General features: G+C 41.9%; 1 protein-coding gene across 1 annotated transcript in view; it reads right to left on the reverse strand.

The window, feature by feature from the left end:
• Positions 1-1,126: 1,126 nt before the first annotated feature.
• Positions 1,127-17,909, reverse strand: part of GPD1L (glycerol-3-phosphate dehydrogenase 1-like) — a 19,026-nt gene continuing 2,243 nt past the window's right edge. Inside the window, exons 3-7 of the mRNA XM_010148480.1 lie at positions 14,544-14,682; positions 13,252-13,364; positions 5,250-5,483; positions 4,730-4,836; positions 1,127-1,388 (exon numbers count right to left, since the gene is read on the reverse strand). Of these exons, the coding sequence (XP_010146782.1) occupies positions 1,292-1,388; positions 4,730-4,836; positions 5,250-5,483; positions 13,252-13,364; positions 14,544-14,682 (690 nt within the window). The 3' untranslated portion in view covers positions 1,127-1,291. The remainder of the gene's footprint in view (positions 1,389-4,729; positions 4,837-5,249; positions 5,484-13,251; positions 13,365-14,543; positions 14,683-17,909) is intronic.

Genomic DNA, 17,909 nt, shown 5'->3' on the forward strand with positions numbered 1-17,909 from the left:
ATTAACCTCACTGATAAAGCAAATGTGCCTGAAAAAAACCTAGTTGAGATACCTGGGGAATAAGAGAGAATGCCTTTGAGAACCTTTCTGGGAAAGTGGTCACGAAGGACTTGATCCAGCACCCATTAAAAGTTTTGTCCAGGAAAAGAGTAACTTCAGAACTCGTCATCTCTCTGGGGAGGCTGGTTCAGGATTGTAGTCCAGCTGATGTGTCAGTCACTGGCCGGCACTGAAAGGAATGCAGGCAGCACACTGGCACATAACCCTTCTGACAACATAAGCACATCTGCCAGGGATTTCCCCAACCATTCCTTGGAATGTTGTGTGGAGTGCACACTCTGTAGCTGATGGTTAAGCTAGAAACCCAGCATGACCATTCTGAGCAATGGGTAGCCAAGAGTATCCTTCCCCACTCACTGAACAGTATCGGTGAAGAACACCGCTGAAATGAACCCTAGGCTGCAGAGTTCAGAGTCCCCAGGTCAACAGCTCCCACTGGTCTGGGGGAATGGGATTCCAGAAGAGCCTAACTCCTGGGAACAGCAAGGGAAAAACGGAGAAATACAAAAATGCAAGGATTAAAAAACAGTAGGGGAGGTAATGACCCCCCTCTCTAGCATATTCCCTTTAAAACCAAGTAATTAAAAACTTCAAATTCACTTAGAAATTGGTTTTAAAATAGTCTGACAGTTTTAAAGACTTTCAAAAATCAAAATACTCTTCACCAGAGTTCATTAAAATATCCCTGTAGCCCCCTGAATAACTGTTGCCACTTGTTTTGCATTAATGTTGCTTAAATCAATATAACCATAAACATGCAAAATGTTGAAATTTCAATGTGTATGCAGGACAAAATCCAGTTCTAATAGAAAGACTGCTAACATTTCAAGACTACAGGCTTGATTCAGCCTCCATCAAAACCAGTGGGATTCTTCCCATGGCGTCCAGTGGATTTGGAGCAGGCCTTAATAAGAGACAAGAGAACACCGTGGTTTATGTTGTAGGAGCACACACAAAGTACGTTTGTGCATGCACACGAGACACGCAGCGCAGCTTTGCGCATCTTAGACCAGTTGTATTTTAGCCAGTAGAAGGACATTCACCGAGCCAACACTGCATGCGACATCAAACCAGGCTGTAAACCCAAAACCCAATACCCATTCGGAGACGTTCACGTTGCTCCTGCTGCCCAGTGAGCAGCTTTGAACAAAGCTTCGCGACAGGGTCCACCTGAAGCCAGGTATCAATTTGGAAGGCAGCAAGCTGCACGAATACGACGTCCCGACTGATTTTATATGTGCTCCGGGTGGCTCTGAAGGCAGGATATCATCTCTCTGACAGGCTTCCCTTCATAGCAGATTTGATACACAGCAGTGAACAGGGGAAACCTGAGGAAACAGGGCGGGGAAAGCAAATGCAGCGTAACGTTATTCTGTAACGTTTTCTTAAAGGAAAGAAATGAAACAGGGTGAGGAGAGGGAGGGGAGAGAGAGAGACTGAAAAATCAATTTCTTGCAGTGTTTGTCGAGCGCTAACGCCAGGCTGGAGAGCGCTGGATAAATGGAGAACCCAGGTGCATCTCCCAGACGAGCCGCTCTCCGCGGCCTAGCTAGCTACAATGGAGCCTGCAACATTCCTTATGTATGGCACAACCACTAAGTGACCTAAAAAATTAAACACGCTCGCATCCTTCCCTGACATTCCCACAGCAGTACTCGTCTGTGGTTAAAACGGGTGACTGGCACGTCCGCTGTTCTCTGAGCAACCATCTGATAATGCAAGCGCAGAATGTGACACAGACACCCAGGAAGAAACTGAAGATCAAGTTTTTAACAAGAGTCCAAAATGAGCTGTGGGTTTCGAAACACTAAATCCTCTCTCTACGTTTTTTTCTTTTTTAAATTGGCCACATTGCCATCAACCTTCTAATTATTCAGGCTTCTCTGGTAACCTGAAGGCTTGTTGCTGCCAAGATGCTTTACAGAAATTGCTATTTGCTCTCTGTCCATCCTGAACAGGGACAGCCAGACAAGTCCCGTTTTCACACACAGCCTGGTGAAATTTTGGGATTCATTATCTGTTCACCAGGATAAATACAACATTTCAACGTGGTCTTTTATATTGGTCAATTTTGACCTGACATACTTCGTTATTTTGACCGAAATAAAAAATAAGGAGCATTGGAGAGGGTGAAACCAATTACATTTCTGAGTGATTCAGAATACATCTGGACTAGGGCTTTCTCCTCAGGAAAGCGGTCCCATCAGTCACCCTCAAGCTCTGTCTGTCATGCACAAATGCAGCATGGAGGAGAACCCCCAGCCAGTACCCAGCACCACAGATCCTTGCCTGTAGGCTCTGCTGGCGTGTGTTAGAGCGAGGTAACTCCGGGATCACCCCACAGCTCTGAACTAGGCTCCCCAAAGTGAACCGGAGGTCCCAAGGGAAGCCACGGGCCATTCAGGACTGCCCTCATGGTGACTACAGGCTCCTCCAGGGCAGATACAAGATTTGAATACAGGACTTGGTATTACTGGGGGAAAAAAGGGTGGGGGAATGGAGATGCTTGTGAGTTTAGTCCATTGTTTCTGTGGCTTTTATTTCAAGCGCTCAAAACTGAAATGCTACATTTTGAACCACTGAAAACATTTCAGTGGCCTGCTCTGAATGCATGTCCATTTCTTCTGGTTTATTTTTGGGGAGAATTAAGATAAAAACAGCAGCAACAACAACAAATATTTCAAGTCAATCCGACTGACTTGGTTTTTGGTTTTATTTCATCAGTGGACCCAAAATTAGTATACAGCCACATAGCTGCCCTTTCAAATCCCACGCTACGATGTTTAGGCTGCAAAAATCTTACTGAGAAATATGCAGAAAAAAGTGTAATAAATGCAAATGCGTGACATGCCTCACTTACCACTTATTTTGTGTGATACACTGGGCTGGGAGGAACAGAGTGGGTGAATTGGCTTTCACTGCAAAAAAACTTACACATAGGCACCAAAATAAAATTTGTTACACCTATGGGAGATTTTACTAGAGATGGTCACAAAACACGTGAACCTTCTGAAGCAAAAGCCAGCTGCACATGGCTTTAGGTACAAGACTGGCAGTTACTTCTCAGGGAAGAAGCATCACTAGTATAGACCACATCTGGAGAGGCAAGTCTTGCTGTCTGTCGCAGAGAGCGTCACTCTGCTGCGCACCAGGCTGCCACACTTCACACAGGGAAGGCGGAAACAAGGCTGACTGCAAACTCCAAAGGAATCTTACATCTGAGCGCATTAGGAGAGCTAGTTCTACCACTGCTGAGAGCAAAAAACGAGCTGCACTGTAAATGGTCATAAGTATCCACCCTGCTACCAAGGCTCTGCTCCTGAGATTTGACTTTTACATATTTCCATGTAGCCTTGAGACTCTTTCTGTAGGATCAGAGTACGAAATTTTACTCTTACTAGACACTTTGCCTCTCCACTTTGAAACCATGTCAGTTGTGTTTTGTGTTGTAAAGCAGGAGCAAGAGTTTTTGAAAAACACTTTGGAAGTTGCTTTCAAAAGTCTTGCTGAATGAGAGCTTTTATGAAGAACTGACACACATATGCTGGTATACCAAACAGAAATTAGCAACTCTCTCTTTTCGTATCTTCCATTAGAAACACATCCCAAAGTCTTCTATATACACTCTGTTTGTTCTAAGATAGAACAGGGGAAAAAAAAACCCCAACCAACCAACAAAACCCAAACACAGCATCCTGTCCATTTGGGGAATCATAAACAGCAAAGACTGAAGTCAACATTGTAATTAGGTTTTGTTCTGCACTGAGCTTAATTACTGTACGCTGCAGAGACAGACTTAGGTGCCTTACTCCCAAAGATAATGTTAAAAAATAAGCAACTTAATGCAGCTGATCCATTAAAACTAGGCTTTAAAAGCTGCTTTGGAAAAAAACAGTAACAAAGCTTGGTCTTCTGATTGGCAGTCATTTATTTTCTGATTTTGTCTCTCCTGCAAACAGGAGCAGAGATAATAAATCCCTTAATCTCACAAGAAGACAACTGCGTGTGTGGCTTCAGGAATCACACATGTTCTGACTCGAATACAAATGAACAAGCCAGGACAACCCGCTTAATTTCACAGCACAAAAACCCCTTGACCTACACAAGCAGATGGCAGTCTTTTTTTTTTTTTTTTCTTTCCTACAGCAAACTGGAAGTCACATCAAGAAAGAGATCTGCAGTATCCAAGCTAGAATCCACATGGATAGAAGCAGACACTCTATTCAGCTGATCAGCTATAGAGATCCTTAGTAACAAAGATCCTCTCCTTGGAGATAAGCAATAAATTTACTACTAAATACTGATCTGTAAAGCCTCTTCACAAGTCTCCTTATGAAGCTCAGCTTCTATTTTCATGTATTTTATTCTTTTCATATGTTAAAACACACTCTGCTGTGCTTCTATATGATAGCAGGAGGCAATAATACATTCTGTAAACAGAAGGGCACTCACAAATTGAACGTCACGCTATTACCTCTACATACAGCAATGTTATTTTGAGGTTTTATCCACTTCTCTCTGTGATTTTTAACTGGGGATTAAGTTACTCTTATTACAGCAGTTTTCTTTTTGGCTATTACCTTCATGAAGATAAAGACTAAAAATGCAAAAAGAGTTATGGTGATAAAGAAACGGGCATGTGGAACTTGCTTTATCTGTTCTTACTTACTTTTCCAGCATTCCTTTCTGCTTGAGGATGCGATACACTTCTGCAGAAGTCTGCGGTCCTTGCAGTTTCTGACCATTCAGCATTTCTTGCTCCAATTCTTCAATAGACTAAACAACAGAGGGGGGTTGGAGGAAGGAAGGAAAGGAAAGCTGTGATAAAAGTTTTCATAAGCTTGACAACAACATCTGGATGGGAAAAAAAAGGATGTTACTGAGGGTTTTTCCTTTCTCAAAAGTGTACCTGAGCAAGCACACATCATATTCTCCTCTACTGTTGTTAGTGAATGTTCTCCTCCTTAAATCTGCATCTTCCAACATCATCTTATCCCCCCAGCTTTTTAATCACTCCTTTTAAACACCTTTACACTCATTCTAGCCCTGTAACGCTCAAAAATGAGAGGACAGAGAAGGGTACTTACTCAGCACAGCTAGCATGCCCCAGATAGCTGTAGTATTACTCCACCAAACCAGGAGCGCTAATAACTTGCAACAAAAGAATTTCATGCAGTGAATGAGGTTACCTTTCCAGTTTTAACAAACGCTTCTGCAACACGCCGGTTCCGGCCACCGTAACACGTTGTGATGAGATCAGCAACTCCGCAGCTCTCCAGGAAAGTGGCAGTAGACACCTGTCCTTTGCAAAAAAATCTGGCAAAGGCAATCATCTCCATTAGGCCAAGGCGAATAACGGCAGCCTTGGTATTGTCACCGCAGCCAAGGCCATCACAGAACCCTGCTCCAACTGCCACTATATTCTAATGAGAAAAAAACAAATAGGAAATGAGTCAATTATTGCTTACAGAACCCTAGAAGGCAACAAAAGACAGAGTGCAGATGTCCTCAAGAACTGCAAATACTTCACTAATGCAGGACTAGGTTGTTGTTGGGCGATTTGTTGGTTGTTTTTTTGGTTTTTGTTTTGGGGCTTATGGGATAACCTTTAGGAAAAAAAAAAAAAAGAAAGAAAAAGATGACAAGTTACCAATTACTTAGTATTTCCACAAATAAAAACATAGTTAAAGCTCTGGAAGACATTCCCCAGGAGGCTATGGCGCTATTATCATCATCTTCGAGAACAAACAGGTTACACTACACACAAAGTTTTATCTAGATTGAGCTGTTCCTATTCAGAGGTAAAGGTAAAGCTGGACTGACATCCCACAGCCCTTTTATCTGTATTTTCAAATGAAGTAGTACTGAATCTAAGAAAAACTTACTGACTTCCATGCTGATATGCTAAGGGACCAAACTCAGCCAAGCTAATTGTATTCAGCCCTTTTCAGTATTCAGAGTTCCTATAACAATCACAGTTAATCAAGGGTTCCCAGAAGGTTCATGACACAGTAAGACCTTTCCTAAGCAAAAAACGTTGGTTTGGGTTTTTTTCTCAGACCTAGTGACAGCCTTCTACAAAGAATGTACTGTTTCTTTGTGAGCAATCAGCTGTACGGTCCCTTCTTTGGCTTACAAACACAGAGATGAGTTGGACACCTTTGAGTGAAGTGACTGTACAAGCTATTTTCTGGCCTGGGAGTCAGAGACTACTCATGGTTAGTTTGCCCCTACCAAAAAAAAAAAAACCAAACCACACCAAACCCTACCAAAAACCAAAACCCTCCAGAAGAACCAGCACTCTGATGTACTGATAAAGCAAACAAAGACGCAAGAGATGCAGTAATACCTTTCTGCACGCAACAACAGCAGAGGAGAACCAACATCATGGCACCTGATGTAGCACCCGACACAAGGGAGAAAACTTAAAACAACCCAACCAACTTCAACTGTTGCTGAAGACACAGCAACAGTCAGAAGCTGCTAATGAAAGCAAGAAGCTGATTAACAGCCGGTTTTGGTTTGGGGTCTGGCCTGTAAGTACCAAGCAGGCAGCTTCAGTGCTGTGTGATGAGGTGACTCTCAATCAAATGAGGTCAGAAAATGAGTCACTGCTTTTTGAGCAGCTAGTTGAGACCTAAAGGTGACCTTAAAAACTGCAGACAGGTATCTCAACATCAGACCTGAAGCAACAAAAGACAATCAGATGTTCAAAGCTGTTACTTTAGATCATCTTGGGTCAAATCCTGCCTGTGATGTTATGTTTTCATCAGCCCTCTCCCAGAGCAACCTTCCGTAGTCATTCATTTGGTGGCAAAGAAGGAGGAAGTCAATAAGTATGTAAGAAGTTTTCAGGCCGGATAATCCATTTAACTGGAATCTACACCTACGCGAAATCTGCAAGTGTTTAGCGCTCAGCTAAAAACCAAAATGCTTCTGAACAACCTCTGGACTTCTTCTACATCTCTCTCAAACACTCCAATACTAAAGCTTCCCCTTCACTCCAACTCTGCCTGCTTTGACTTTCCTTTCCACTCTGAAGCAGCCTACATGGTCATAATTTACAGGGTGATTTGGCCTGTGGCATGTTGTTGTCTACTACTTCTTGCAATGTTTGTCTTTGGAGCCACAGAAATATTGTTTTAAGCAAGTCATACCAAGACGCGTTACTTCTGAGGAAATGGGGTAGGGAAGAAGGGAAGTTGTGAACCCAACACTGAAACACTAAACTCCTTGTTTGTACAATGTCCCCATTGTACGTTCTTAAACATAGTTTGCAAATAATGAGGAAACAAGACGACTGATTATGCTCTGGAACACCCACCCACACCCTGGAGACTGTTATGTCCTGGTCTGCATAACCCTCAGGCCACAACTATAGACTTACAAGCTCTACCATCTGGTTTCATTTAAATCCTTGAAGAATCTAATCTTTTGTGTCTACTATACTGTAGAGAACTGAATTACACCACGCTGAAAGTTACACCTTACTGAAAGAAGAGCCAGTTCTTTTAAAAACAAAACAAAAAACCTCACAAAACTTGAGACTGAGTCATCTTTCTGTCCAAAACCAGACCAAAACAGGAAGTTTGGTACTTGAAATCTCTGGGTGTAGGCACTAAGTCAAGTCTATTTCAGGAAGATGCGTAAGCAGAACCCAAATTAACACACAAGACCACCAGCACTATAGCAATCCTTTGGGAAGCAGAATGGGGCAGAGAGAGAATCCCATATCCATCTGGCCAAAACATCTTTCTGTAGCTGATATACAGGACATGAGTTAACTGGTTTAAATTGAAAGTGGGGAGATTTAGATTGGATATCAGGAAGAAGTTCTTCCTGGAGAGGGTGGTGAAGCACCGGCACAGGTTGCCCAGAGAAGCTGTGGATGCCCCATCCCGGGAAGTGTTCAAGGCCAGGCTGGATGAGGCTTTGAGCAACCTGGTCTAATGGAAGGTGTCCCTGCCCATGGCAGGGGGGTTGGAACTGGATGGTCTGTAAGGTCCCTTCCAACCCAAACCGTTCTGTGATACGGTTGATCCTGGCCACTGCCAAAGCACCTGCACCTGAAGTTACAAGAGTTCCTGCAAATATAATGGGCATACATTTGTGCAAGAGGAGACAGCCCACACTTCCGTGAGCTTAGACTGGCTGTATTTGCACACAACATGGTGGTCTGAGGGCCCAATAAGCAAGGACGACTTTAGCCTACAAACCTGTTGTTCCAAAGGGTTTTTTTAACTTTTCTGTCACAACAACCCCAAAATGACTGCAACACAGTGTTGCTCCTGGGCAGAGGGATTCAGAGCTCTCAAAACCACTTCACGCTTGAGCAAACACATTTCCCCCATCTCAGCATTAAACAGCTTTTTACAGCAAAGAATGCATCCTGTAAGCAAGATGCACAGGGTGGTTTTATAATGCATATGGTTTTAAGCTACTAAAATACTTTTCTCTAACAGGCAGGTCTTTAGCTGGTCTGGTACCCAGAAGCTGGGGTTAATCCTAGTTATTCTAGAACATGAGCAAGGATTGGAGTCGGTTCCTTTACCACAGGGATAGTGAAGCTATCCCCTGGAAAGCAAACATTAATGCCAGGGAATGCTCACCGTGTGTGCCAGAGCAAATGAGAAAAAGTGTATTTTACCTGCACAGGACCTGCTGCAAACATGCCAGAGGTCACAAGAGCAAGGTCAACAGATGACCAAGGAACCAAGGTTACCAAGCCCGTAGACTTTGCTGACAGATTCTTCTCTTACACAGTCAGTGCTCAGAAATACCCAATTTACAGTCCTCCTCTGCTGACGGTAACTTTGTGGAGTGCTCGTGAAGACAGCTTCAGACACCATTTCTGAGACAATCTCTCCATAATTAACTGGATCATTAGAGACTAATCAGAAATGTTAATTCACCTGGGACATCCAGCCTTCCTCGAGGTAGTGTCACAGCTCAGCACAGCCTGCTTTCCCTCTTACTTACACATGAACTTGGAGAAGCTCCTTGCTTTACATCGTGGCTGAGAGAGGTCAAATGAAGACTCAGCAAATCAAAGACCGTATCAGCAGAGCTGTCAGAGAGGTTAAGCATAAACTGCTTGCTTGCTTCTAGCAAACTTGAATGTAAATAATGGACTTCGCTTCCATTGAATCGCAGGAAAGAGTTATTACCACAATCAACTTCTACAGTACCTAGACTGACTATCCAGTGGTGACTGCCACAAACAAACACACTTGACAGGACCACCTCTGTAACTAATAATGCTGGGTTACATTACAGTAACCTGGCGAACAGGAAATCATTGGTATACTTCTTACTGTTTGCTTAAGGCTAAGCTGGAGCCATAAGATCTAGAGATGTGCCTGCAGCAACCTGGAAGGCAACCACAGCTGCTGCTCCTTCTCCTTCCTGCAGGAACTGTCACTTCAGTCCTAGTCCTTGGCTGCTGCCACCTGAGGGAGTTTAACTCTCCAGATCCCTGAACAAACACATCAGGCAGCTGGAGCATGGTCATTTTGCCATATCCAGAGATTAGATCTCACTTCTCCGTCCCTCACACTCACTGCTGTCGCTGCTGCCCTGGGTAAGTGATCCCAGCAGAGTTTACACCCAGGAACACCCCTACCAGTGTTTATATTGCTGCTAAAGCGGGCTGCTTGGTTTACACACCAGTCCTGCCTCCCATCTGTGCTGTCTGATTTAAGACCACACGCAGGCACAGGCACAGGGGACACCTCGGTGGTGATAACCTTGGGTCTGCGCTACGCTACGGTAACACATCCGTCAGCATCCCTGAGCTGCACACACTGCTCTTACAGCAGCAGCGTAACCTTTAAGCACTTCCTAGGAACGGCTCTTCAGCATCTGGCAAACAGCAGCTGGGTTTAGGTAGCCTTGGGTCAGGCTGCCTGTAAAGCCAACTGGACACCTTAAAACGGAACTATCCAGATCTGAAGTTTGTTCATTTCTGACTTCAGCCCTCAGAAGAGGTTAACGAATAAATATGAAATATGTCCTCAAAAGAAAAAAAAAATGGAGAATATGCCAAGTACTTTTTGTTCCTACAGCCAACAAGTTACTGTAGGCAGCTGTTCTTCCTCAGTAGCATCAGATTTTGTGAAGGGACTGCCGTTGCCTATTCAGCCAGTCGCCAAGCTGATGTAAGACTGCAATTTGGCTGCAACGATTTCTATACTTCAGTACATCTCCAACGGCCCACTTTCACAAAAAATAAATACAGCAAATGAAATGGATGTTCAATATATACATATACTTACATATGTATATATTTTGACATCAAGCACATGTTCTTGCATGATTACCCAGCTGCAATACTTATTATTATAGCCTGAATTCAAATATCCATCAAAAAAACACATTTCAGACCAAAATTATGATTACTGTAAGGGAAAGCTGTGCTCAGAGCACTCTGTTACCCTTCTGTAATTTCTGTCAACCCTTAGTTAACCATCCACATCAAAAATCTTCCCTGCTAAGAGATGCTCACACAAATACAGAGCGAGGTAAGTACAGACTTTTAACAAGATCTACTCTATTATTCCAGAAATACCAGAAAAGTCTTCTTTTCCCAAGCTGATACTGGTAGAAAAATGCAAAAGCTGGGAGAATATACTATTTCTCATAGTACACTATTTCTCATCCTTTAAATACCAAAACAGTAGTTGCTTTTACTACTTCCACATCCAAAAAGACAGTCTGGACTGGAATGGGTGCCTGCTCACTTCTGTCCTCCAAGCTGCGGTTTGCAGTGCCGCTGCTGACATTCTGAATTGGCACTGCTATAGGAAGGGAGCAGAACCTCTATTTTAATAGCTGTCTCTTCATACAACACTCTCATCTTCCGAGACAGGAATTTCCTCCTTCCAGCAAGTTCAATAATGCTAATTTTTAGCATTTTTTCATGAAGCAACTTTCCAAGTTTAATAAAGTAACTGTCAGCTGACAGAAGCTACAATTTATATTTTTTCCTAAAAACATTAAAAGATGCTTATTTTTTTAATTACAAGTATTATCAGATTAATCATAAAAAAGCAAAGTGCTTGTTGTTACCCTTAGCAAATGATTCTCCTAATAATACCTACATACAACTTCTACGAGAAAAGCTGAAGGTCCCATTTCACTGTTCACATCTGAGCTCTGCATTTTGCACAGGCAGTAACATTCCCAGTTGTTCCATTTTAGCTGCTTCTTTTTCTTTCCGAGACATACATGTTCCCAACTGATTAATACAGTTTTGCCATGTTCGAGTTAAAAAACAGGTCAGGAAGTTATTTACATGCTGTCAGCACGACACTTTGGATTAAACTAGAAGGGGTTTTAATGAAAAATTACTTTTGAAAATGTGATCTTAATAAATTTTTCTTTGAGATTAAGGAAGAGTTGTATGTTTAAAACACATCACCTATACCAGCATGACTGCCCTATGTCGCTTTATACCAGTTCACGCCTTTTAATCGGGCAAGAAGTCCACAGTATTTTTAAACACGCTAATCTATCCTTAATTGGCTTTTTGTTTATGCTCAGACCATGCATTTCTTTGGAAGCCTCAACTCAGTTAACAAAAGATAGTGCAATCAAAACCGCATGACCAGAGCACGCAGAATATATACAGCTTTTAGAAGTACAACTGTAGAGTTCAGTCTGCAGGAAACATGATGAGTAATAAAGCAGGAGAGAGGAACAAAACCAGGCTATCAAGAAAATACACAGGTTTCACTTCAGCATCTTTCCAGGTCAAGAACAAGAATTTATTGCAATTCTTCTGCACTTCCAAAAGAGATAGGGGCACCTTGCCCGACTTGGACCTTTACAGTGGAGTTGGAGTGTCTGCTGACCAGTTGCTCAGATTGATGGGCATGCTCATCTCGAACACCCTTTCATGAGATTTGTCTGGAATAAAAGTTACCTGTGACAGAACTCCTCTGTCACACACGAATTTAAGCGAGCCAGAAAACATCAGTCTGAGCAGATTTCCAAGACAAATAAACCTGTACAACATTTTGACTCATTTCATGGGTCTATACACAGGGATTTCTTTCCTGCGAACCTCCCACATCACCACGGCATTTGAAAGCAAGGGCTGTGGAACCCAATTACGAGCTCTACAATCCTGAGAAATTGCTATAAATACACTAACTGCATGTTGCACCAAAGTGTTATCCCATTAGCCCAGTGCACAGACCCATGACCTCCTCCTTCTCAGGACTTCCAGTATGACAGCACTCAACAAAATTATCAAGAAAACCAGTATGCCACAAACTTTGTTATTGTAGCTATCAATCTACCTCCCCCTGAGTGGGAATCAGAACTCTTTAGCTTAAAGACTTCATTGTCTTGGTAGCTTTGCCAGCAAATGGTGTCGTTTACACTTAATTCCAACAGAGGACACACAGCAATACAAAATAATTATCCAAAACAAAAAATAAAAAGGTAAGCCTAATTATCTACCACAACCATTAGAAACACTTCCGTGACTTCCATGTGAGATAGTGTGAATTAGAGTACTGCCAGCCAGCATGCCAAGTGACTAATGCTGTCCTTTCACAACAGCTTGTAAATTAACCTAAAAAAAGCAGCAATAAGAATGTATGTAAGGTGGCATTTGCTTCCTGTCAGCATCGATTTTGTTACCAAACAAAATTCCAGATGGGTAACTGTCCAAAGTAATTTTTTTCCTATTTGGGTCATTTCTGTATATAGTTATCCACACAAACATTATGTCCATAAAATACAACACATGAGTGCTCACAGGGTGCAAGACAATGAAGAAGAGAATAGTTTTGTCAAGAGACACAAAGGATTAACGCCAACTTCTTTCCCCTTTTCTTTTTGTGAACACACTGTTGCAAAAAGAAAAAGGGAAGTAAAACGGGTTTAGAAATACGTTGATCAGTTAGACGAAATCAACGCTTGTTTCAGGACTGTGTGGAAGATGTAGAAAGAGAACTTGGGAGATGGTGAGACAAGGGTCTAAAAGCCAACTCTAAGAACATACTGCTCCCTAATTTCCCATCTGGTTCTTCCAGAAGTATTATGCAGCAGTTTTATATATTATATAAAGCACAACAAAATGAATTCTTTAAATGAAAATACCCTCCTTTTTTTTTTTTTTTTTTTCCTACAAGGATCACAGGTCCAACAAACTGTGTACCAACGGCAACCTGTTAATCTTACCTTCAGGGCACCACAAAGCTCAACCGTATCTGCATCATCTACGACAGTTATTCGGAAGTTGGGAGTCTGCAGGAGTTCTTTGAAGATAAGACCATTTTCCAAGATTTTGCTGCCTGTTGAGAGAGAGAAAGGAAGGCTAAAAAATTAATAATTTATTTGGGTGTTATTTAGCCTTTCCTATGCAAGCTGAAATACTTAAAAGGAAAGATAAGGCTGTTCTACTGTCAGCCTAAACAGACTCCTGTTTTAAGTGACTAAGGACACATCTACATTGCACTTAAAAGCTCTGTGCCGAGTTACTCAGGTCTTCATAATTCATTGTCTGCTCAGCAACAGATTCAAAATAACAAGTCCATTAATTCTCTATAGTCTCTCTTTTTTTGATCATTCTCTTTAAAAAGAACAGTTAATAATAAAACAAAGGTGAATTAAAAATTTATCAGGTGCAATTTTACCAATTATTTTTAAGGCCGGTATTCCATAAAAATATCTACTGCTAAAGGCATGTCAAGGATGTTTTATTAATTGATCGTGCTGCCACTGACAAATGTGTCTAAGCACTAAGAGGTAATTCAACCATTCAAAAATAAGTTCAGTGCAAAAGCTGTTAACGAGAGATTACAAAGCTAAAAATGCACAAAACTAAAAATTAACACTGAAAAAAACCCCATGAACCCTGTGTTATTATGTATGACTACCTGTATGTGTATACACACACAGGTCTAGCTACTGTGAATTCCAAGACTAGGCACACCTTTGTGCTGGAAAGGTGTGCAGATGTCAATGCAGAACTAAAACCATGTCTAACTTTTGGAGAACTCATTATTTTGAAAAATTAAAATAAGATAATGGTACTTTTAAAAAAAACCAACCAACCCAAACATGCATGAAGGTATCACCTGTGACCATAACACCCGAGCTGGAGTACAGAAAATATAATCATTTATCCATATAAAGCCATGCAGACCCAAAAAACCTTAAGCACAGCAATAAAACAAAGCAGTTTGTTAAGCGGAGGGCGATAAAAAGCATGCTTGATATTGCACCTGCTAAGGTCACAACCCTAGTGAGACTAGGTAAAATTGCACTCCTCCCTCTCCCTCTATTCCTGGTATTGTCCTAGTAGTTTTGGAAGTCTAAACATTCTAGGAAATTCAATATTAAAATAAGAACACCCCAGTAGTTTCTAATAACAGCCAGCTGATGCTGAAAAAAATATCTTCTGAGCTAGCTGGTGTGCAACTGTGAGGACCGGAGCATGTTTTAAACATTCTTCTTAGTTGGAACAGTACCTATTGTGGTTTCACAGAATTTCTCTGCTGCCACCTCATTGGCAATGTTGGCTCCCATCAGCACACTGATGTCTATTCCCATCTTCTCTCGAATAATGTCAGAGATCAGTTTGAGTCCCTCCGGGCCTTCATCTATTCCCTGCAGCCAACATTAAATGGAATTACTAAAAAGTCATTCATTAGGCACAGCAGAGAAGAAAGCACATCACAATTAGTCTTGTCCAGGGGTGAGAACTGCAACAAGGCCTATGCAGGCAGAGAGTAAAGATGAGAGACTTGCTACCGGTGACACCTGCTGCTGCTGTGAACTCTGCAAACGGGCTTTTTTTTTCATAGGAGGTAGCACCTGAATTAGGACTAAACTCCAGGTGATGGTAACAGTTTTTATTCCATGCTCAAAGACCTGATTCAAAGAAGTAAATATTCAGCTTTGGTAGCTCAGAAACTCAGCTGCTTATTAACAGTGTACCCCTACTAAAACCAGTAAAGCATCACCAATCCATCAGCTGTGAATCAGGCCTGCACTTGGATTCGAAATTGCACCAAAACTCACAAAATGGCATCCCAATAACTTGTTTTGTGAAGAGTTTTCTAAACTGAAATATCAGATTCCCCTGTGCATAATACCAACAACAGTTTACTAGCAGACACCCAGTTCAATCATTCAAATGCTGCTACCAGTGGAACAGCCTTTCAAGAGATGTAGAAAGCTGAACAACTGAGAATAATTTAACTTCTAAGGGTATTTTTAACCTGTATTTATAACACACTCTTTACAGAGCATGAAAGTAGGGGCAGAAATAGGACCTTAGAAAAGATCACCCCAGAGATTAATGCTGCAATGGAGAAGAGAGTCTGATTCCTCCATGAGACCACTTTCTTCTCACAAACCCCTTTTCTCTTAGCCTGCTAAATGCAGGCTCCTCGTCAGTTTTTAGAACAGGGGCATGGCAGACAAGGTACTGGCATGGTCTTTCTTTCCTCAGTATAACCACCTTTCATACAGTACTGTTTTTTAACGTTGGGGATTTGGTACTTCTGGGGATTGGTAATTTTGAATTATGAGTTAAAGGCAGAAAAGCAGTGTGAGACTCTACTACTTCCAGATACTTATACACACACACACTTGTATGTTGCCGCTAATAACATTTCAGGCAGGCAATAATTTGCATTTCCACACATCAGAGGTGCTATTCCTTAAATAACATGGTGCAATCAAGAGACATCCAGAAATGCCTGTATAAAACCAGCAAGTTAAACTACACACAAAAGGGCTTGCATTTCTGCATTATTTTTCAATCTGTATCACTTAATGCACAGCTCTGCTTTCTCATCTTTAATGAGCCACATAGCAAGAATCTGGAAGCAAGCACACATGTATACATATTGTATTTTTCCCTCACGGTGTCAAAAACGTCCCCACAAAATAAATGTAAGGCTCCTCCTCCTCCTAAGGAAGCAATTAATAAACAGAAAAGCATGCACACATTGGGAACAACTCCAGAAATGTGAATCCTTACACAACAATTACTCATACAAGTGAAAGGAGATCGGAGAGGCTCAGGTGACAAACTCAGCCCTGCTAAGAAACAGATGCAACTTCTGACAAAGTCACAGAGACCTGCACCTGTTTCCTGCAGAGTTAAATCCAACACTGAATGACAAGATGACAGGAAAAAACCCAACACCCCTCCCTCCCCCAAAAACCAAAGCTCCAACATGGGAATTTCCACTGGGCAGCAAAGATCCCCAGGCAATGCAAATCCAGTTCTGTCATCCCAACGTGCCTGCCAGAGCAATCCCCAGAGCCTGTGTGTAGGTAGATGAGAATGAGATTGATGCTGAGGCTGCCTGAAGAGTATTCTGGGTGACCCCAACCTACCCTGTTTCCTGTGCTCACTGTGGTACTGCACTGTAACCTGTGTGCAGTTCCTCCCCCCACGCCCACATAGTGATTTGTTCAGTTTTCATAGAACCCCTGTAAAGCAACCAGCTGCAACTGTTTCAGTAGGAACACAGATTAACCAGCAGACGCAGGTTTATTATCAGATGTTAGGCTCTGCTTGAAGATTAGACTGTCAAAAAAAAAGAAAAGGGGAAAACAAAAAAAAAGAGGAAAAGATGACACACTGCTAACTTGCCAAGCAATCTAGAAAGCAAAGAAACAAGATGTCCCACTACTGATATTTTTCAGAGCAGAACTGCACTTTGACTGCCAAAGTTAACACAGGCCATGTTAACAGCATTAGTGTTGGGCGTAGCGAGACCACTAAAAATAGGACTTTGATGAAAGCAGCATGTGTAAAGAAGCTGCAGAACTAGAGGAAAGAATGCTTTCCTGCCCCAGCTATGTAGTTCTGTTGTCTGTGTTAAATCTCTGACCTTTTGCCTTAAATGATACTGTTAATCTTACGCCTTTTCATAAAAGCTAAGGTGTACTTTGCATTCTCCCCAAAAAATAAATTAAAAGGGGCCTGACACCACTTATTTTGAAAGGCGGCCTACTGACGTGGTGTCCCAGCGTGACGGTGGGAAGCTGCCTAGTCATCAACTCCGCTTTGCCTGGCAGGTGTCACTTTTGTACCTGCACTACACTAACACAGGCTTTTTGTTGTGTTGGGGTTTGGATTTTTTAAGGTAAATAGCTGCCCTCCCCATACCTCCTTTTTTTTTTGTTTTGTTTGTTTTTTAAACATAGCCATTAATCAACACTCCATGAAAGCACTGGTGGACATCCATACCCAGAGCAGTAACCCCAAGGGAATACAGGCCCAGCCTCTGACCTCAGATATGCTGACATGAATCCTCACTTACTCCACCGACTTCATTGGAGTTATTCCTATCACTAAGGACATGACAGCAAAAATCAAAGCAAATTAAAGAAGAATAAAGTTTATCTTGATCTTATAGTAGAAAGATGCATAAATGGACAACCTCAAAGCAACAAAAGGCATCTAGGACAGCTGTGTAGTTTTGATGCTGTGCGTTCCTCTCCTTTAACACTGCCTTATTTTATCCTTCTACAATATGAAAAGCTCTTCTACAAAAGGCAGCAAGTGCAGTTGGGAAACATCACTTTTTCATACATCTCAGCAATGTATCAGGTCAGCACTGACAAAACAATACAGATTAGATGGGCTTAGTCAGCCAAAGTAGAGAGATAAGCTTGCACTAAGAAGCTATAGGGGGTTTTGTTCTTTTTAAGCACAGATCTATAAATGCATTGTTTTCCAGAAATGCCAGTAAGCAAGGGAAGGCGTGCTGAGAAAATGGCCTGGTCTCAACCAAGTACAAAGCAACAACAAACCAAAATCTTCCAAACATTGTAGGAATAGCTTATTCCTTGCAGCTAAACACATGGGGGGG

Source organism: Eurypyga helias, unplaced genomic scaffold (genome assembly GCF_000690775.1).
Source record: "Eurypyga helias isolate BGI_N326 unplaced genomic scaffold, ASM69077v1 scaffold11623, whole genome shotgun sequence".
Classification (NCBI taxonomy): Eukaryota; Metazoa; Chordata; class Aves; order Eurypygiformes; family Eurypygidae; genus Eurypyga; species Eurypyga helias.